The sequence below is a fragment of the Oryctolagus cuniculus genome, chromosome 19 (assembly GCF_051225735.1).
Source record: "Oryctolagus cuniculus isolate XC-2025 breed Fujian yellow rabbit chromosome 19, ASM5122573v1, whole genome shotgun sequence".
Classification (NCBI taxonomy): domain Eukaryota; kingdom Metazoa; phylum Chordata; class Mammalia; order Lagomorpha; family Leporidae; genus Oryctolagus; species Oryctolagus cuniculus.
In genome coordinates this window covers 55,967,515-55,989,632 of record NC_142885.1, presented here as the reverse complement: position 1 = coordinate 55,989,632, position 22,118 = coordinate 55,967,515, and the positions used below count along the sequence as shown (strand labels likewise).

The following is a 22,118-nucleotide window of genomic DNA, read 5'->3' as shown; positions in this document are numbered from 1 at the left end:
CGCCGCGGCTCAATAGGCTAATCCTCCACCTAGCGGCGCTGGCACACCAGGTTCTAGTCCCGGTCGGGGCACCGGATTCTGTCCTGGTTGCCCCTCTTCCAGGCCAGCTCTCTGCTGTGGCCAGGGAGTGCAGTGGAGGATGGCCCAAGTGCTTGGCCCCTGCACCCTATGGGAGACCAGGAGAAGCACCTGGCTCCTGGCTTCGGATCAGAGCAGTGCACCGGCCGCAGTGCGCCAGCCGTGGCGGCCATTGGAGGGTGAACCAACAGCAAAAGGAAGACTTTTCTCTCTCTCTCTCTCTCACTATCCACTCTGCCTGTCAAAAAATAAAAAATAAAAATAAAAAAATAAACACCAAAACAGTAATTTAGAAAAAAATTATCTTATCTCTTAAAACATATTTTTCAGATTAGAAGAGTAATACTTGGGATAGGCAGTTGGGGTTAAATTAGGATGCCACTTGGGGCACCAGCATCCCATTAAAGCATCCCATTATCAGAGTGCTTAGGTTTGAGTTCCAACTCTGTTTCTGATTTCAGCTTCTTGCTGGTGCACACCCTGGGTGCATCCCATATGGGCACCAGTTCCTGTTCTGGCTGCTCCACTTCCAATCCAGCTCTCAGCTATGGTCTGGGAAAGCAATAGAAGATGGCCAAGCCCTTGGGCCCCTGCTCCCACATGGAAGACCAGGAAGAAGCTCCTGGCTTCTGGCTCCAGATTGGCCCAGCTCTGGCCATTGTGGCCATTTGGGGAGTGGACCCACAGATGGAAGACTCTCTCTCTTTCTCTGTCTCTCTCTCTCTCTCAGCCTCTGCCTCTCTGTAGCTCTGCCTTTCAAAGAAAAATAAAAATAAATCTTAAAAAAAGCTATAGGTGCTTAAAGATGAAGTTGATTACCTCTTCCCCTTCATTTCTTTTCTTTTTTTTTTATTCGACAGATAGAGTTAGACAGTGAGAGAGAGAGACAGAGAGAAAGGTCTTCCTTCCATTGGTTCACCCCCCAAATGGCAGCTATGGCTGGAGCTATGCCGATCCGAAGCCAGGAAGCAGGTGCTTCCTCCTGATCTCCCATGCGGGTGTAGGCGCCCAAGCACTTGGACCATCCTCCACTGCTTTCCCAGGCCACAGCAGAGAGCTGGACTGGAAGAGAAGCAACCGGGACTAGAACCCAGCGCCATATGGGATGGTGGCACCGCAGGTGGAGGATTAACCAAGTAAGCCATGGCAACGGCCCCTCCCCTTCATTTTATATAGTATAAAAAGTTGATTGGGGCCAGTGTTGTGGTGCAAGAGGTTAAACTACTGCCTGTGACAATGTCAGCATCCCATGTCGGTGCTGGTTTGTGTCATGACTGCTCCACTTCCAACCCAGCTCCCTTCTAATGCATCTGGGAAAGCAGTAGAAGATGGCCCAAGTACTTGGGTCCCTGCCACCCATGCGGGAGACCCAGATGGAGCTCTAGGCTTCTGACTTCAGCCTGGTACAAGCCAGCTGTGAGGGCCATTTAGGGAGTGAACAACAGAATGGAAGATCTCTGTCTTGTCACTCTGCCTTGTAAAAAAATAAAATGACTCTTTTTCTTCTACCTTTCCTTATGCAAGGTCTCTATCCTGGGTCTGTTAAAGACTCTGTCAACTAGTTCTGGGGCTATTTGCTGCTAAATTGCAACATCATACTGCTCAACTTTCTTTTTGGTGTCAAAAAAAAGAACAGGCTTATCTTGTTGTTTCTCCTGAAAATCCAGCAGATGGAGCTCTGACTACTGTTTCAATTTTCTTAGCTTCTGTAGCCCTTCTTCCTCCTCCTCCTCCTCCTTTTTTTTTTTTTTTAAAGATTTGTTTATTTGAAAGGCAGAGCTACAGAGACAGAGAGAGAGAGAGAAAGAAAGATCTTCCATCCACTAGTTCACTCCCCTAATGACCATAACAGCCAAAGCTGTGCCAATCTGAAGCCAGGAGCCTGGAGCTTCTTCCAGGTCTCCTACATGGGTGCAGGGCCCAAGGACTTGGGACATTTTCTATTACTTTCCTAGGCTACAGCAGAGAGCTGGATTGGAAGTGGAGCAGCCGGGACTCAAACTGGTGCCCATATGGGATGCTGGCTCCATAGGCGGTGGCTTTACCTGCAACGCCAGAGCTCTGGCTCGGTAATCTTTTTTTTTTTTTTTTTTTTTTTTAAGTAACATTTCTATACTTGATGGTTTTTTTTAAAAAAGATTATTTATTTGAAAGTCAGAGTTACACAGAAAGGCAGAGAGAAAGAGAGAGAGAAAGAGAGAGAGAGAGAGAGAGAGGTCTTCCATCTGCTGGTTCACTGTCCAACTGACTGCAACAGCTGGAGCTGCGTCGATCCGAAGCCAGGAGCCAGGAACCTCCTCCAGGTCTCCCACGTGGGTGCAGGGGCCCAAGGACTTGGGCCATCTTCTATTGTTTTCCTACGCTATAGCAGAGAGCTAGATGGGAAGTGGAGCAGCTGGGACTCCAACTGTGGCCAAATGGATGGCGGCACTGCAGGTGACAGCTTTACCTGCTATACCACAGCGCTCAACCCATAATCTTTTTTTTTTTATTTTATTTTTAATTGGGAGAGATAGAGAGATAAGAGAGGGAGAAAGATCTTTCATCTGCTAGTTCACTCCCTTAATGGCTGCAATGGCCAGGGCTGGACCAGGCTGAGGCCAGGAGCAAAGAACTAAATCCAGGTCTGCCGTCTCCTGCTGCCTTCCCGGGCATATTTAACAGACAGCTGGAGCCAAGGCAGAGTAGCTGGGACTCAGACCCGTGCTCCCATGTGGGATGCCAGCATTGCAGGTGGCAGCTTAGCTTGCTATGTTACCACACCAGCCTTGGGCTCTTTCTTGTTCTCCAGGAGGCCCAGATGTTTTTGAAGGCTAGGCTGGCTTCACTCTTGGCGTTCCCCTTGCCAAGGCTTAGCTGCCCTCCATAATGCCCACTCCTGGGAAAGCTCAGTGGACAATGTCATTACATGAAAAACTTTTTTTAGATAACATATTTTTAATTTATATTACAATCAAAGACTTAATGGCTCTACTAAATAAAGGCTTCAACAAATTAAAAGTAAAAAGTCCACACTCCACCAGGAAAATAGGTAAGGGCTATTAACAGTCAAATGAAAATTTTAAGATGTCAAATCATCAAAACTATAGTAGTACGTATTTCCTAACAATTTGACAAAGATTTGAAGGACAGTTTGACAAAACACTGTGTTTGCAGCAAAACTGATATATATCACATGGGCATTTTTTGAGTTTTTTTTTCTTTTTAATTTTAGCTCCCACACATAAGGAAGAACATGTGATACTTGTCTTTCTGTGTCTGGCTTATTTCACTAACGTGATGTCCTCCTGTTTCAATCATTTTGCTACAAAAGATAGAATTTCATTCTTTTTTCTAGCTGAATATTCATTATATATGTACCACATTTTACTTGTTCATTCATCTGATAAAGGACACCCTGGTTGAGTCCATATCTGGCTATTGTGGACAGTGCTGCCATAAGCATGGTGGAGCAGGTATCTCTTTCATAAAATAAGTTCTTTTTTTTTTGGGGGGGGGGGGGTATCTCCAGTAGTGGGATTGGTGGATCTCATGCCAGGTCTATTTCTAGTTCTTTAAGAAATTGCCCATTTTCCACAGTTGCTGCACTAATTCAAATTCCCACCTACAACATGTAAGTCTGCCTTTCTCTTCATCCTTGCCGGCATTTCTTGCTCTCTGACTTTTGGATAACAGCCGTTGAGACAGGGGTTCAGCCCCCCGCATGCGGTCAGTGTGGGGGAGGGGCATTCTAGGAGTGGGTGGGGCTTGCATTGTGACGCAGCAAGGCAAAGGCAGGGGATTGGTTGAGAGAGAAGGTATAAAGTCTGGGGTTGGTAAGGTGATCTCCAGACAGGAGAAGACCCGGAGGAAGACGGAGCCCTTGTCCGTGTCCCTCTACCTACTCCTGAGTGACGCACACTTGGCGTGTGTCTGGTCTGTGGACCAACTCCCAGTGACTTAGCTTTGAACCCTACTTCCTGCCTCTACACCTGATTTGACCGAGACACTTTCCTGACTCCCTTGTCCTCTTCCTCCTCTTTAGCTCCTCAGTACCCCGCTTCCCTGCCACACCCTCCCCTCCCCAATTCCCCACCCCTTTCCCCTCCCCCTTCCCCTTCACCACCCCCACCTCCTATCTGGCCGCTCAGGCACCCTGAGGGGACCAGGACATGGAGGTGAGGAGGTGGCTCTTTTGGATCCTGGTGCTGGGGTTTCCCAGCAGCGCCAAGAGGAATGTGAGTAAACGCAGGAAGCGCCGTGGTGTCTTCCCTTCGGTGGGGCTGTGTCACCCTGTGCTTTACCTAAGAGCCTTTTCAAGGGCTCTTGACAGTCCAGGGGCCTCAGCCTATGTTTTGACCAGGCTGGTCAGGCTCTGATTACACCTGTGACATCCATTTTGGCTTGGTCCAGGGGCGGGAAAGGCTGACAGGCTAGGATCCTGAAGTAGGAACCTCATGAAGAAGGAGGTACCTTTCTCTGAAGGGAGGAGAGAACTTCCACTTTGATTATGGCTTTTTCTAAATAATGTTGAAGTTTGTGTATCAAAAGGCTTCCATAGCCTTTGAAGCTCAGGACAAGAGCCTCAGGTGATCACTGATGTCATAAACAGAGTGTCAATTGTTAAATCAACTACAGGAGTCACTGTGCACTTGCTCCCCATGTAGGACCTCTGTCCTTAATGATTTGTACTTTGAGAATTAATGGTAAAACTAGTCTTCAAACAGTACTTTATACTTGGTGTGTCCGTGTGGGTACAAACTGTCGAAATCTTTACTTAGTATAGAGTTGGTCTTCTGTATATAAAGATAATTAAATGTGAATCTTAATGAGGAATGAGATGGGAGAGGGAGTTTGAGGTGGGACAGGAATGGGGATGGGAGGGTGGGTATGGGGGGAAGAACCGCTAAATTCCAAACAGCTGTATCTATGAAATTTATATTTATTAAATAAAAACTTTCAAAGAAAAGAAAAAGCAACCTCATAGTCTCAAAAGGGAAGGATTAGTGAATAGACCAGAAGCCATGTGCTATATTGGTGGGAACTATATGGTATGGGATTGTGTCTCATTAAAGTAGTTTTACCAACACGGGGAACTGTGATGTCATAGGAGTCATGGGAACAAGCCTGGCTCCTGGAAGCCCTAGGCAGGCCCTCAAGTGTCGCAAGCTTTTGTTCCCTGCCGTGCGGGTTGTTCCCTAGGGAGGGACCACCCATGTGTGTGAAAGCTTGGCAGCCCCAGAGCAGCGGCACTGAGTCACTGGTGTTGGTACCAGTTTGTTAGGAGTGAAGTGTCACCTGTGCTTTGTGTTACTTGGTGTGTTGACTTTCAGCAACTTCTGAGTCCTCCCTTCCCTCTGCTCTTGGAGGCTGCCCCCAGGGACTCTGTTCCCAGGCAGCTTAGAGGGGGCCCTGAGATGCCCTTCAGTTGGGACAATGAGTGGCTGCATCCTCCTGGGATAGTCCTTATGGGGCAGTCACTAGGAGTGACCTGCCCAGGAGTGGGAGGGGTTGTTGTCCTTCCTTTTGTGAACCAGGTCATGTGCAGGCTGTCAATTCAGCCATGTGAGAAGGGATCCTTACTGTCCTTAGGATTCTCCAGATCTAAAGAAAGGCCAGATTCCTGCTGGGGAGGTCTTCATTCTGTCGGTACAAAACCATAACCCTCTATGTGTAGGAGAGAAAGAGGGAGAAGGAGCAGGACTGATGCCATTTGCTTGGATTGGACACTCTAGGTTCTTAGTGAGGGATTAGCAAAGATGCAGTTATCAGGGACGACCCTTGCTCTGAGGCACAATCACCCACATTCCTGAAGGGGAATCTCTGTGGCAGGTAGTGTGGTACAGTAGCTTAAGCTGCAGCTGGGAACTCTTGCATCCCATATCACAGCCCCAGGTTCAAGTCTGTCTACTCCATGGTTCCAATCCAGATTCCTGTTAATGCACCTGGCAGGCAGCAAATGGTGGCCCTAGTACTTGCATTCCTGTCACTGACATGAGAAACCCTATGACTCCAGCTGGCTTAGCTTTGGTTATTGTGGATGTTTGGGGAGTGAGCCAGTAATTGGGAAGATTCTGTGTCTCTACCTGTCGTTTTGTCACTCTTTCAAATAAATCAATCTTTTTGCTGTTGATGTTATACTGTTTTTTTAAAGTTTATTTATTTGAAAGGTGGAATAACAGAGGGAGGGAGAGTCAGATCTTCCATCTGCTGGTTCACTCCCCCAAGTGGCTGCAATGGCCCGTGCTGAGTCAGGCCAATGCCAGGAGCCTGAAATTTCAACTGAGTCTCCCATGTAGGTGACAGGGGCCCAAGTAGCTGGGCCATCTTCCTCTGTTTCCCATGCACATTAACAGGGAGCTGGATCAGAAGTGGAGCAGCTGGGACTCAAACTGGTGTCCACATGGAATGCTGACCTTGTAGGTGGAGGTTTTACCTGCTTTGCCATGACACCAGCCCCATAGATGAGTCTTTTATTTTTTAAAGTATATTTCTCATATTCGAGGAAGACAGAAAGGGAAAAAAATAAAAATAAAAACAAAAAAGGTGGCCCGAATACTAGGCCCTATTTCAGTGGCAGCTTCTGGTTCTGTAGGGTTGAGGAAGTAACAGTTGTCTGGGAACACCCAAACATCGTTGCTCTGTCTGTTGTGATGGGTGGATGTGTTCCAGCTGCTCACACCTCCATCTCACCCCAGACTATGTCCTGGAACTGTGGGGCAGCAGAAGCACCCCTTCTGTCCCCATTTCCTGAGATGGCTGGCGGCCGTGTTGCTCTAGAGAAGGGTGAGCAAGAGCAGCAACGCGCCCAGCACGTTGGGGAAGATGACAAGCGGCACTTCAGTGACTATCCTGATCTACTTGACGCAGCTCCTCCACTGCCTCCCCACGAGCTCCAGGTAGGAGGCCTCAAAATACATCTTTAAAACAAGCCAAAAAACCTTTCAAAGTAAAAAAACAAAAACAAGCAAAAAACCCAACAAACTGTTCTGTTTCTGTCCAGTGTTCAAAGGAGGAAATATCTTGATCGTTTTTATTGAGACTGTTTGCCGTTACCAGGTTGCATTGTCAATGACAGTGGAGCTCCTTGCCCATCCTCATCTCTGAGCATGTGGATGAATGATCCTGGCTTGCATTTCCCTCCTCCATCCATGCCTATGGTCACTGGCTGTCAGAGCCTCAGCTTTTAGTGGCTCCATTGGATCTCACTCAGGATTGCATAACTGACAGCCATGTCCAGACAGCCGGCAGGTGTAGCCAGAGGGCCCAGGCCGGGGCGGGGGTGTTTTACAGTGATTGGCCAGGTGGCCTTGTGCTTCTCGTGCATTTGATGGGCGTCTGTAAACAAGGTGCTGAGAGCAACGGCAGCGAGGCCTCCCGGCCGGCGGGGTTCCTCACAGAGAGCGTGCTCCCCAGGACTGCGCACTGCACTCCCCTCCGCTGGGAGGGCTGACGGTGGAAGGGCTCAGGTTCCGTCCACTTTCTAGAAAAGTTCGGTAGGCACAAAACTGAGGCTGGGTTGTGGGTTGGCGTGAATTCTATTTTGAGCTTTTCTTCCAATAACACTTGCACATCTAGGTTCTGTAGAATGATATGTTTGCCTTTTGTCATGGTGACCAAACATTCCCAATTTATTGCCTTCCTTCACACAGTGATGTCTACCGTCACCGTTGATCGGTTTAGGTGCAATACCAGGAGTCAGGAAGAGGAAGTCTTAGTGGCTGTTTGGAGTTGTGTTTCTAAATAACTTCGATTCTCATAGTGTCAGTTGGAACACACATCACTTTACCCTGCAAATCCTCGTGTACTTCCAAACTTCACACAAAGTGTGCTGGTTCAGAATCATTGTGAACATTGAAGAAAACTTCAGGTTTTCTTGGAAATCTGGGTTCAACAATAATGCGTACTTAATTTTTGGAATAAATCTTTCCATCCTGCCATCCTGAACTGCTCAGCCAAATCTATCACATGTATAGAAGGAAATCAGACAGAATGGGTTTATTTTTGTTGGGACAATAACTAAGTATAACTGTCACAGGAGTTCCCCATCTTTCTCAGTCATGTTCATGTGTGTAATAGATGTCTATGTATTATCACCATTGACACCTTAGCACATTTTGTAATTGTTTTTCTCATTCTTCCATACAGATTGGCCATATAATTGGATTTGCTCCAAAACTATTCAACCAGCTATTTCATGTACATCCAAAAGATCTTGGTTTCACATCCAAAGTAAGGTTATATTTATTTGTCAATGAATTACAAACTGACTTACAAATTCATAGGTGAAATTCTATTAACCATTTTAACATATTTTCCATGTTTTGGTCAGAAAAATAAAACCATGTCAGCTTGTGTGTCAGATTTTGTTCTAGCAGATGGTTTGGTAAACGTGCAGTAAGTAGTATGTCTTTAAAGACTAGAATTTATTTTTAACAACTGTACACAGCAAGGAAATCATTACCTCATTTAAGATGGCAAATTCATCCATAACTCTCAAATATTTCCTCCTGCTCCTTGCTCATCCACCTGAACGTCTCCTTTCTCCCATTCCCCATCGAACCACTGATCCTAGTCCATTACATTCCACAGAAGGGACTCAGACATGATGGGCTTTTTTTTCTTTTTAAGATTTATGTATTTATTTTGAATGGTAGAGTGAGATGAGAGAGAGAGAGAAATGAGGGAGAGAGGGAGGGGGAGAGAGAGAAAAAGAGAGAGAGAGAGGAGAGATCATCCACCCACTTGTTTACTCCCCTAAAGGCCACAATGGCTGGGGTCTGCCCAGGCTGAAGCCTGGAGCCTGGAACTCCATCTAGGTCTTCCATGCGGGTGGCAGGGGCCCAAGTTTGTGGGTCATCATCGCTACCTTCCCACGTACGTCAGCAGATAGCTGGACTGGAATTGGAGTAGCTGGGACTAGAACTGGTGCTCTGATAGGGGATGCCAGCCTAGAAGGCAGCGGCTTACCTGCTATGCCACAGTATCGGCTCAGTGGGCTTAATTTCTTTTGGCTTAATAATTCAGGTATGACTGTCACAGCAGTTGTCCATTTCACCAGTCACACCCATATCTATAAACAAGGATCTGAATAATTCCCATTGATATCTTAGCAAATTTAGTAAACATTTCCTCATTCTTCCATATAATTTGACCATATTTTTGGATTTGTTACAAAACAATTTAACCAGTCATTTCACGAACATTCAATAGGAGATCTTGGCTTCATTTCCAAGTAAGTTTGTATTCATTTATTAATTGTTGTAAACTGGATTATAAATTCATAGGTAAAATTCTATTACCCATTTTACCAGATTTTCCATGTTTTGTCAGAAAAAAAAGCTCTTGTCAACTTGTGTAGTAGAGTTTTTCTACAGATTAAATTTGGCAAAATCGTATATGGTAAGCAGTATCTCTTCAAAGATAGGTTGTATTTGTTTTTACATTTGTATACATTAATGAAATTGTCACATCATTCAAGATGGTAAACTCACCCATCGCTCTCATATATTTCCTTCTAAACCCTGTGTATCCATCGTCCTTCTCCCTCCACCTTCTTGTCCTGCCCTGCTGCCTTAATCTCCAGGCTATTTACTTTATAGAAGAGACTCAGAATCGTGAACATATATCTATGAATTACTCCTACTCCTACTGTAGCAACTTTTGTAAATGTTTTCTCATTCTTCCATATAGTTTGGCCATGATTTTGGATTTTTTACAAATCAATTTTACCAGTCGTTTCACAAATATTCAATAGGAGATATTGACTTCACCTCCAAAGTTTGTATTCATTTATTAACCAATTGTAAACTGGCTTATACATTTATAGTAAAATTCTATTAACCATTTTAACAGATTTTCCATGTGTTGTCAGAAAAAATTAAACTCTAAGTTTATGTATAAAATGTTTTTCTACAAGTTGTTTGGTTAATTGTGTATAGTAAGCAGTATCTCTTCAAAGCTAGGATATATATTTTTTTTACGTTTGTATACAGTAATGAACTTGTCACATCATGTAAGATGGTAAACTCACCCATCGCTCTCATACATTTCCTTCTGCTCCCTTTTCATCCATCTGATCTTCTCCCTCCATCCTCTTGTACTGCCCTGCTACACTGATCTCCAGGCTGTTACATTTTACAGAAGAAACTCAGAATTGTGAACATATGTCTATGAATTATCCCACTGATACTACAGCAATTTTTATAAACTCTTTCTCATTCTTCCATATAGTTTGTCTATGTTTTGGGATTTTTTACAACACAATTTCACCAGTTATTTCATGAACATTCAATAGGAGATATTGGCTTAACATCCAAAGTAAGTTTATATTTACTTATTAATTGAGCATAAACTTGCCTATAAATTTAGGTAAAATTCTATTTGTAATTTTAAAATATTGTCTGTGTTTTCATTGGAAACATAAAACTGTGAGTTTGTGTACCAGGTTTTTTTCCTACAGATTGTTTGGCAAAGATCTTTATAGAAAACAGTATCAGTTTCAGAAGTAGAATTTATTAATTTTTAACATATGCATACAGTAATGAAACCATCATCTCATTTAGACTGTGAACTCGGCCATCACTCCAGATATTTCTTTCTGCTCCTTGTTAACTCATCTGACCTCTACCCTCCCTCCTCCCATTCTTCCCTGAACCACTGATCCCAGTCTATCTCATTTTATAGAAGGTAATCCAACATGATGGATGTTATTATTGTTTTTACAGCTTGGTTAAGTCAGCATGACCAGATATTGATCCATATCGTTTTATATAGTAGTAGTTTGTTCCTTTCCATGGCTGAGTAGAACTCTTTACCTTGGATATACCACAATTTACTTATCTTTTATTTTGGAATGGGTTGCAGGAATTGTATTTCCATTGATCTTTACCCTTAAAATAAAAACTCAGAAACTCACATGCTTGTGAGGTTTTCAAATATCTCCTTGAATTTTGCAACTCCACAATGAGAAAGATCCAATTGTATTGTACCTATAATTCTTCAAGCATGAACAATCTCAATCATTTTTGGAACTCCTGTTCAAAAAAATTCACTGACATAAAAGACATTTTGGTTATGATAATTGATTTGAAAGGCAGAATTATAGGGAGACAGAGGGAGAGAGAAAGAGAAAGAGTTCTTTTATCTGCTGGTCCACTCCCCAAATGGCCGCAATGGCTGGAGCTTGGCCGATTTGAAGCCAGGAACCAGGAGCTTCTTCTGGGTCTCCCATGCGGGTGCAGAGTCCCAAAGACTTGGGCCATCTTCTACTGCTTTCCCAGGCCATAGCAGAGAGCTGCATTAGAAGTAGAGCAGCAGGACTAGAACCGGCGCCCATATGGGATGGCGGCACTGCAGGTGGTGGCTTTACCCACTGCAGCCCCAGTTCTGGTAATCTTTTAAAAGAGTTATTTGATATGCAGAGTGACAGAAAAAGGAAGGAAGAGTCAAAGTTAGAGAATTTCCATCTGCTGATTCATTCCCTGAATGGCTCCACAGTAAGTTTTGGGCCAGGTCTAAGCCACAGCGCCTGAGATTCCATCCAGGTCTCCCACATGGGCAGCAGGGACTCAAGCACTTGGGCCATCATCTGTTCTTTCCCAGGAACATTGGCAGGGAACTGGATTGGAAGTGGGACAGCTGGGACTTGAGAAAAGTGCTCCAGTATAAGGTGTTGGTGTAGCAGGCGGCAGCTCCATCCACACAGCCCCATCACTTGCCTGGTTTTGCTAATTAGCACTGCCATTTTGTTATGAAAATGTGCAGACATATAGCATTGGCTGATTAACATTTTACCAAACATGAATTTACACACATCATCCGTCCCTCTCAGTCCTTCTTAGTTTCAGTATATTTCATATTGAATTATAGACATCACTGTACTTCCTCCTAAGTAGTTCAGCATGACTGTCACGAACTAGAATTACCTATTTGTTGACAGATTTTTCTTTTCCAAAACAGTTACATGGAGGAAAACATAAATATTGGGTATAAGTTCACTGTTTGGAAAATATATAAAAATCTCAAGATCTACAATATGACAGTCACCCCAATAATTGCCCTCACTTTTTCCCCGTAAGTTCCTGCCCATATCAAGGATTAACTTTGCTTATTCTAGAATTTTGTATGAACAGATGCATGCATACCATATTTATTCCTTTTGTCTTATTCTACTCAACACCATATTTCTAAAATCACTCACATGTTTCATAAATCAGGAAATAATTTTCTTCCATTCCTGACTTAGCATAACGCTTACATTACTAGCTCTGTTTAATTCATCATCTTGAAAGAAACATTTAGAATTTGAGGGTTAAGTTTTTGAAAAGCATACAGTTAAATCCAGAGCAATCCATGGAAAGCAGTCAGAATTTACTCTGTGGGAATTTCTGTCTTCATTCCCATGAAGGTCTAATAGAATTGATATCAAGAATAATAATAAACCCACACTTCAGCATCATTTTCAGTATCTTCATCTTGGTTTTATTTCATAAATAAAACTTATCTTTTTTCAAAATAAAATTACCTATTGATTCTACTTTTTTTTAACTGATGCTGATGCTTAAATGAGGAAAATAAACGAATCCCAGAAAGAAGTGCAATGAAGGGGGTTTCTGTGCAGCATTAGACCCCAGAGAGGGCAGGGCCCAGGGTGACCTGGGTTCTCTACGTGAAGGCACCCGCTTTCACAATGCTTTCCACACTCCCAGACACCCAGGAAATGCGAGACTGGCAAGTGTGACATTTCTGCAGTGACCTGAGGAGTGTGGTGACCCCTGGCAGGCTTGCTCAGGGGTCCTAAGGGTGAGCCCTTGCGACTGTGTAATGTGTTTGAGGATTCTCACTGTTTCTGATGTCATCTTACAGATGGTTGAGATTCCACAGTGCCAGTTTCATCTCGGTCTGCATTGTTTGGGAATTTTCCAGAAGTTTGTTGTTGGTGTTTTCCTTGGGATTTCTACATTTAAGATTTTCTTCTGGAGAACTAAACTTGCTGTGAGTATACTACCATATCATACAGGCATACTTTGCATTATAAATGAAGAGGAATTTTCAGCATTTAGTAGTGCATTTAGCACTACTCCTCATTGAAGCAACACTCTCCCTACATCCCACCAGTGTTTAAAACCCCATCTTAATTTACACTGCAATATTTCTATATTTTTTAGAGATTACTCCCTTGACTCATGTTCTTTAGAGGTATGTCATTTAGTCTCCAATTATTTTGTAGGTTTTCAGCTATCTTTCTACTACTGAATTGTAGATGAATTCTGTGGCCTGAGAGGAAATTTCCTACTATGACTGTTTAGCATGTGTTTTATGGCCCTGAGTGGTGTCTACCTTGGTGAATGTTTATGAGCCTGGGAAGAACCTGTATTATTCTGTTATGGATTTTTTTTAAAGATTTATTTATTTATTTGAAAGTCAGAGTTACACAGAGAGAGAAGGAGAGGCAGAGAAAGAGAGAGAGGTCTTTCATCTGCTGGTTCACTCCCAATTGGCTACAATGGCTGGAGCTGTGCAGATCCGAATCCAAGAGCCAGGAGCTTCCTCCGGGTCTTCCCACATGGGTGCAGGGGTCCAAGGAACTGGGCCATCTCCTACTGCTTTCCTAGGCCACAGCAGAGAGATAGGTCAGAAGTGGAGCAGCTTAGACTTGAACTGGCGCCCATATGGGATGCTGGCACTGTAGGCGGTGGCTTTACACGCTATGCCACAGTGCTGGCCCCATGGGATTAAAGTACGCAATAAATGCCAATAGTTTCAGGGCTTGGTGTAGTGGGTAAAGCTGCCACCTGCAGTGCCAGCAACCCACATGGGAGCCAGTTTGAGTCCTGGCTGCTCCACTTCCAATCCAGCTCTCTGTCATGGCCTGAGAAGGCAGTAGAAGATGGCTCAAATGTTTGGGCCCCTGCACCTGCCTGGGAGACCCAGAGAAGCTCCTGGCTCCTGGCTTCAGATTGCCCCAGCTCCAGCCTTTGCAGCCATTTGGGGAGTGAACTAGCAGATGGAAGACTCCTCTCTCTCTCTCTCTCTGTGTCTCTGTCTCTGTAACTTTGCCTTTCAAATGAATGAATAAATAAATCTTTAAAAAGTGCCAATAGGTCCTGTTCTTAGATTCCCTGTGTTGCTTTTCATCTCCTTTTCTCCTTTACATTTTTCTTTTGGGACTTCCTTCCTTCCTTCTTCCTTCCTTTCTTTGAACTTATTCATTTGAAAGGCAGAATTAGAGAGACAGAGGTCTTCCATCTGCTGGTTCCCTCCCCAAATGGCTGCAATGACCAGGGCTGGGCCAGGCGGAAGCCAGGAGCCTGGAGCTTCTTCCAGGTCTCCCACCTGGGTGTAGGGGTCTAAGCACTTGGGCAATCTTCTGCTTTCCCATTAGCAGGCAGCGGGATCAGAAGGGGAGCAGCTGGAACTCAGACCCGTGCCCATGTTGGAACTCAAACCAGTGGCTTTACCACTATGCCACAACTCTGGCCCCCTGACATCCTAAATTCACTGGTTCGTTCCTCATCTGTGTTGAGCCTGATAGTGAACCATCAAAGAGATGCCTCATTCTGCTACTGTGTTTTGATTTCTTGCCTTTCTTTTGGAGCCTTACAATTTCTCTTTCTCTGCTGATTATTTCTTCTTGCATTACGCCCAGTTTTTCCATCCGAGTCTTTGCCATATTAATCAGTGGTTTTAAATTCCAAGTCTGATCATTCTATTATTGCTGCCATAGCTCAGTGTGAGTTAAATGCTTTCTTTCTGTCAAACTGTGGGTTTTATTTCTATTGGTGAATTTATTATGTTTTCTAATTCTTCAATGAACCCAGACATCGTATGCAGGTTAAAAGGGACTGAGGTCAATAACTAGTTTGTATGTGGGGGTTTTAGGTTTGTCTGACTACAGATTAGGTTGTTTTCTGTTTACTCCAACGGAGAGTGGCAGAGGCTAAGATTTCCTCTCTGTCCGTGCCCTTGTGTCCTCGAGGAGATATCCCTGAGTCCATAACATTGGCACACAGTGCCTCAGCCTAAAGCTCCAGGGGCCATGGAGCAGCCCTGTGGTGGTGATTGGGCCCCAGGGTTCCTGACCAGCTCAGTCTTCCACGGAGCCTGAGCCCTGCAATGTTCATCTGTGCTGCTCAGTGTGATTCTGGTTTTCCCTCCAGGTTAGGAAGGGTAGAGAGAGGGAGAGTTGGCTATTTCCCTTCACAGTGGTCATGTAGTTTCTGGAAAAATCGCAGTTAGGCTCTGGGAAAACAGATTTTCAAGAAGGCTGGCCTTTTCAAAGAGAAGGAAAGACTCTGGGCTACTTTCTCCTACCTTTGGGGAAAGCAGGGGAGGCCTGTTTTCTGATGAGCACTGTGAGGACCTGTTGGGACTCCTAGAGAGAAGATGTGCAATGCATGGTGCAGCCCCATGTGCAACACTGTGAAATGTCACGCTTATCCACACTGACAGTCAACTGTGTGAGCCTGGGGGCTGACTTCTACTGAGTGCTATTCAGCGTTCTTGTACCCATCACACAATGTCTTAAATGTAAAAGACTGACCTGAGTAAGCAAACATTCAGCATTACCCTGCAAGGTTAAAAAACAAAACAAAACAAAACTGAGAGAATTATCAGATGAACAAGACATCAGGCCAAGGAAAGCAGTCCCTGACACTCTTGATGCTGAACAGAGAATTTTCTAGGTGAAGTGAGAGACACTTGGTTTTGATCTCCTTTCTTATCTATGAAGAACATTTCATTTGAGCCATGTGACTTGAACACCACCTTCTTTGCTTTGCCCTCATTGTTCACCCAGGCTGTCCCGTGAGCTACTAAGCAGAAATGGTGTGATGCCACAAAACATTCATGCCTTGAGGTGTTTCTTTGTTCCTCATTTCTGTGTGTTTGACATAGTCCCTGGCCCCAGCCTAGATCAACCACTTTTCCATCAAATATAGAGGTAGCTCCAGATAGATTTGCTCAACCTTTCATATTTTAAGTGTTTGGTCCAGTGTTTCTATGGAAATCACAATGCACATTTTATTTCTATTATGTGCAGATACTAGAAAAAGAAAAATATACAGAGAATTTGAAGAACACTACGTCAGAGGTAAGCTGCCTACATTTGCTACAGGGTTTCCATTGTACACCTTACCTTTGATTCAGAACAAATATTTCATGGTTGTGTCGTCTCTGCATGGAATTTTGTTCTCAGAAATCACATCATTAATAAGCATGGTGTGTTTTTTTTATTTATTTTATTTTATTTTTATTTTTTTGACAGGCAGAGTGGACAGTGAGATAGAGAGACAGAGAGAAAGGTCTTCCTTTGCCGTTGGTTCACCCTCCAATGGCCGCCGCAGCCGGCGCGCTGCGGCCGAGATCCGATGGCAGGAGCCAGGTGCTTCTCCTGGTCTCCCATGGGGTGCAGGGCCCAAGCACTTGGGCCATCCTCCACTGCACTCCCTGGCCACAGCAGAGAGCTGGCCTGGAAGAGGGGCAACCGGGACAGAATCCGGCGCCCCGACTGGGATTAGAACCAGGTGTGCTGGCGCCACAAGGTGGAGGATTAGCCTAGTGAGCCGCGGCGCCGGCCAATAAGCATGTTTTTCATTAGGTTAAAATTACCATTAATGAGTCCTTGCTCTGGAATATGACACCGAAGTCCAAAGACAAGGTGGTAAGAAGGAAAATGATGAGATGACAATCAAGGGTGAAGTCCAGAGCCAGGAACTTCATCCTCTTATCCCCCATGGGTGACAGGGACCCATATACTTGGACTAACATGAATGGCTGCTTCCCAGGCACATTAGCTGGAAGCTGGCTGGGTTAGATGTAGAGTAGCCAGAGCTGGAACTGGCACTCCAACAAATGATGTCAGTGTTGTTAAGTGGTGGCCTAACCTGCTGTACCACAATGCCAGTGCCCCTCACTTCCTTTAAAGAGATTTTTAATTATGGCAAAAAACACATAGCGTAAAATTAACTGTCTTAACCCTTTTAAGCGCTAGCTTCAGTAGCACATATACTAAACTGCAACCCTTTTAAAATATACAATTCAGTAGTGTTAAAGAGAGTCACACTGTGCTGTCATACTTCTTGAATGTCTCTTCTCATGTTTGCCTTAAAGTCTCAATTCATAAATGAGAGGCCTGGGGCAGCAGAGCCGAGAACCTTGAATTCCAACACACCTCAACGGAAAGGTATGGTGTTTGCCTGGCAGAAAGCCCCACCGAGTGGAAATGAGTTTTCCCTGGGCAGGTGAAGAATGGCTTCTGGCCTCCAGGGCCCTCCCCATCTCCCCTCCTCACCCCAAGGCCTCAGGTCCATGTACACACACACAAAGACAACTGTTTTATCCTTTACAGAACATGTAAGGAAATTACAATTCAACTGTGACACACGGGCATTTGTGAAAGCAGAAAAGGATCCTGAACTTGAAACTTGGAAGTTGCAGCTGGACTATATTCGCAAAGACCTACAGATGGCTGAGGAGTAAGACGTTCATGTGTTCACTGTGACAGACACTGCTGTGTCAGCATACTTGCAGACAAACAATTCTCACTTTTCAAGAGTAACTCCTGCAATATTATTGCCATGTTCACTCTCAACACAATTGCGGTTGTCCTTTTTGCCTTGATTTCTAGAACCTGTGTTTTTTCTTCCCATCTGGCTGGTTGTCAGAAATTCCTGTCTATCATTTATTTGGGGTCAGAGGGGACACTGGCACTACCACTGACGACCTCATCATCTGGATTCCCTCGGGGTCCATGTGCCCTGCTCTTTAGGTTTCAGTCCCACCACCTGGTCTTGGCTTGCTGCGTGCTTAGTCATTATCTCAATACCAGACCTTGGGAAAAAAATCATTGAGGTCTGGTTGGACCCTGGCTGCAGACAGGCAGGGCACTGGCAGGACTGGGCCCCCTGAATCCAGCCTACAACTGAGGTCACTCACTGTAGGCCAAGTCCCACAGGAGTCACTACATTTCCAGTCCACCACCCTTCTGGGACTTAACCACAGTGTGTGGAATTCAGTGAGTCCCTTCTTTAGCAGAGCCTGAACCCCACTGTCTTCCTTCTCAGTCCCTGCCTCTGTGCCTTCGAAACAATATGTCTGAAGTAGGCGACAGGAGTTCCTCTCCCGACCTGCCCAGGTGTCCAGCAGTTGCTGCACCTGCTGGCAATGGCGTGTCTGGGGAGGGTCTCTCTGGCTGTGCCATGGCACCAGCCTTGCAGGGAGAAGTTCAATCCTCCCATGGAAAAACTAGACAGTCAAGATCCCCTGCTTCATCCAAGTGAGCTGAGTTGTGTTCAGTTGGCTGGGCCTGGTTTCCATACTGAACTGACAAGAGCTTTCCCCAACCAAGCACAGGAGACTGCGCCCGGAGAGGTGCACAGTGCATATCGTAAAGTGCTTTTCATGTCGTTGACTTTATTTACTTAGGAGTAGGAGCAGAGAGAGAGGAATTAGCAGTCAGAATGGCCTGGGACTCGCCAGCAGGCCAGAGATGGATTTTTCTTTGTCCCTGTATGGGAAGCTTTAGTTTTTTCCTCGGAGTGTGGGGCTCAGTCTACACACTTATGGGTGTTAAGAAAAACTGTAGGGCATGAAAATTAAACCAGAGCCTCGCTGGTCAAAGAACTGTTCCTGAGGGGGCGGCACTCAGAACCAGAAGAGTCAGACATCTCTGCTCTGCAGGCAGTGAGAATTCACAGAGTAAGCAAGCGCAGAGATAGCTTCATGGGTTCCAACCAGGTGGTTGCCTCACACCTGTGGGCTCATCTGTTGGCTGCCTCTGATTGGCTGAAGCATGGCTGCTTGTGACTGGCTGAGACTCAGCTGTTCCCTCTACTCCCAAGTTAGGCTCTTAGTGGATGGCACACTAAGCCAGGTTGCAGTTTCATGTAGGAACTCAGAATACGGGACCGCCCCAGGCCAATGGGCTCCTACTGAACACGGCGCAGGTTGTGGGGGAAGGGGCCTTTTGACTCCTGGCCTGCAGACCGCTGGCGGGGAGACAGGCAGAGTGTCACTGGAGCTACTGGATGATATCTCTTTCCTTCCTGTCTCAGGGCAATGGCTAGGGGAAGACAGGAGCAGACCAATACGGAGAAGCAGCTGTCTGCAAAAGAGGAAAAGCTGAATTCGACTACAGCAGAAATAGAGGAATGCAAGTGAGTTCAGGTGCTAAGCACCAGCATCTCACGAAACCTCCAACAGATGGTTAAATGTTCAACCTGTGTACAATGTTTACTTGCGATTCACACAGAAATAGAAGCTAATATTTAGAAGATGTGTGTAGAGAGAACCCACGTCAGAAAAAAAATTAAGTGTTACAAATTAGAAAAATGTACAGTTGCTAGACATCTCCTGATCCCCGACACTGGCCAGACCGTGTGGAAATTTGGTTCACGCAAATGGTTCTGGGATCGGTGACCAACTGTCCTAAGCCTTGGGAAAGCAGTTTTAAGTGGGCTGAGTCACATCTCTGAAAGTGACTGTGCCATTTGGAAACCCAGCCATGGCGGCCCGGGGAAACACAGTGAGGGCCTAAGTCAGAGAGTAGGGCCTCAGGGGGACAGGTGCTGGGGGTGGAGGAGAGAGCAGGGAAACACTGAGAAGGGACCAGGAAGCGGTGCCAGCCCGGAAGCTGCAGGCGTGCGTTCCAGATAGACAAGGACGTGAGAGAGACAGCGGTGCTCCTGCTACACTGTCACAGACAGGGGACCGTTTCACCGGTGCGGATAAACTGTGAGGCTCAGTGTGAGGGCAGCAGGCGCTCGGGCAGGGACTGAGAATCACACCCAGCGGTGCCCTTTCACTCATGAAAGCGAATCTAAATCACAGGAGCAGAATTCACCAGCTGCAGGAGGAGCTGCAGCAGGAGGAGTGCAGCTTTGCGTGCCAGGTGAGCTGCGTTCTGCAGAGCCCTGAGCGCCCCTCGCCCCGACCCTAACGCCCCCCACAAGCCCTCACCAGACCCTTGTGATGCGTTGGCTTTCTCAGGTCTCCGCGCAGTACAGAAAGTCTCTGGACAGCTGGGTAAGACCCTTTCTTAGCTTCCTTCCTTCTGTGCCCTGTCTTCCGTGACTGACGAGCCCACGTGTTCCTCCCACAGCACAGGGCCAATGCGTTGGAGCAGGAGCTGGTGCACCTCGACAGGGAGACTGAGCACTTGAGGTACAGGTACGGGCTAGGCTGGCCTCTCGAGCCCATCTTTGCATTTTTGAGATAAAGCTGTGTTGAGTGCCGTGATGTTCTCGCTGTCATTCAAGCGCATTTTTTCTCTGTCTTCAAGATGGGAGATGAAGAATCTGGCCGAGGGGTACAAGAGGCAGGGGCCAGCCCTGGGAGGACCCGGCTGGGAGAACCAGGCCCGGAGAGGTAGGAGCAGTGGGGGCGGGGCAGCAGCTGCACTTCCGTGGCAGACTCCTCCCCTCGCTTCTTGTTCTGGGGGCGATCATGAGGGTCTCTGAACACTGTCCGCGAGCACTTAGTAAAGGGAACGCCTGCGCAGGCAGCACACTCAGGTGTCCTGGCACGTGGCCCTTTGGGCCTTGCCCCATGAAGGGTGGAGCCGAGGCCCCTGTACTGGCCGTGGACTCTCCACTACCCCTGACCTCTCAGCTGCTCTGTGCACAGTGGGGAACTGGGCCAGCTCCTCCTGCCCCCTTGAGTCAGGGGCAGAAGCTTTATTGTTCTTTTACTTGAGAAACATAACACAAGGACACTCTCGAGTTGGGGCAGAAGGTCCTGTGAGACAAGCAGCTGCTTTGCTCTGTCTTCGCGGATAAATATTCTGCCGCCGTTCACTTTAATGTAGCAGGTGTTTCTGGAGGTGCCTTGATTCTTTCTGTTGTCATCTTGCTCTGGACCTCTGTTAGTGAGCAGATGTCCCCCAGCGTCGGTGTCCCTGCTGTCCTGAGTGAAATTCTCACATTCGCAGGGTCCCGTTGACCCCCAGGGCACTGCTTGTCTCACCGCTGCACAGGAGTCTCTGGCAGCCCATTTGTGCCCCTTAATATGTAGACGACACCGAGGCAGAAACAGAAGGCAGAGCACATGGCGACCGCGGGAGTGAAAATCCACCTAGGGCCAGAAGCAAAGGACAAGCAGTGCAGCTCAGGGCAGGGCTCGTGGGTGTCCTCTGCACCCAAGGCTGCCTTGTTGTCATTTTTAATCCATGTTTGAATTTTGACTTCCCCTGCAGGGAGGGAAACCTTGGTTTTCCTGTTGATTTCCAGCTCCCTTGTGTCCTGCCCTGTGCACAGTTGGGGGATGTGTTGGGCAAACCCCTGCTGGAGTCATCCTCAGGGCTCTCTGTGGCACCTGGTGACCCTGGTCAGGGCCCCCTGTGGGCTCAGGTGGTGGGGGAGGCATGCAGGGCTGCGGGGCACGGAACGTGTGCGAGCCAAGCCCGGTCTCTTCTTGCCTTCCGCAGATGCAGGCGCCCTCGCATGCCCTGGGAGACGCAGTGGCCCGGTCCCGGCCAAGCACGCTCAGAACGCACAGGTACATACCGGGGTCATTTTCATCGCCCCCAGTTAGGGACACTTGACTTTGCGGAGGCTTGCTCTCCTGGCCTCGTCTGCACTGTGTGGGTCTTGTGATACCTTTGAAGTGTCTTTCACTTTTCAAAAAGCAAAATCTTCCCCAGGATCCACGGGCCTCACCCTTCCCAGCTGGGCGTGTCGGTGGCGCCTCTGAAGGTTTCATGCTTGAGGCTGGGACCCGAGGGGGTCCAGGTCAGTGTCTGGCGGTCCCGGGTGGAGGACGGCACCGATCTCCTGACTCCGGGCCTTGCCGCGCGATGACTGCTCCTGAGCTCCTGTATTTGGTGGTTGCCACTTGACCTTTTCCTTTGTGGGGGCAGGTGACTGATCTGTTAGCACACCTGCTGTGATAATCGGAAATGAAAAACGTGAAGCCCATGCCCTCCGACAGGGTCCTGTGCTGGGTGCAATCTTGAGTGTCTATTCAGAGTCCGGGCTTTGCTAAGTTCCTACCTCTTTGCTGTCCCCTCTGCTGCTGCCGAGTCCCTCTGAGGGTGGGCCTTGTGCTCGTGCCCCTGTATCCGG

At 46.6% G+C, this 22,118-nt stretch overlaps 1 protein-coding gene across 1 annotated transcript in view; it reads left to right on the top strand.

The window, feature by feature from the left end:
• Positions 1–22,118, top strand: part of LOC138847046 (uncharacterized) — a 58,045-nt gene that overhangs the window by 32,792 nt on the left and 3,135 nt on the right. The window contains exons 3-15 of the mRNA XM_070064669.2: positions 6,756–6,956; positions 8,206–8,289; positions 10,291–10,377; positions 12,925–13,053; positions 16,100–16,150; positions 17,170–17,242; positions 17,408–17,534; positions 19,113–19,214; positions 19,888–19,948; positions 20,047–20,082; positions 20,159–20,226; positions 20,339–20,424; positions 21,482–21,552. Of these exons, the coding sequence (XP_069920770.2) occupies positions 6,756–6,956; positions 8,206–8,289; positions 10,291–10,377; positions 12,925–13,053; positions 16,100–16,150; positions 17,170–17,242; positions 17,408–17,534; positions 19,113–19,214; positions 19,888–19,948; positions 20,047–20,082; positions 20,159–20,226; positions 20,339–20,424; positions 21,482–21,552 (1,176 nt within the window). The remainder of the gene's footprint in view (positions 1–6,755; positions 6,957–8,205; positions 8,290–10,290; positions 10,378–12,924; positions 13,054–16,099; positions 16,151–17,169; positions 17,243–17,407; positions 17,535–19,112; positions 19,215–19,887; positions 19,949–20,046; positions 20,083–20,158; positions 20,227–20,338; positions 20,425–21,481; positions 21,553–22,118) is intronic.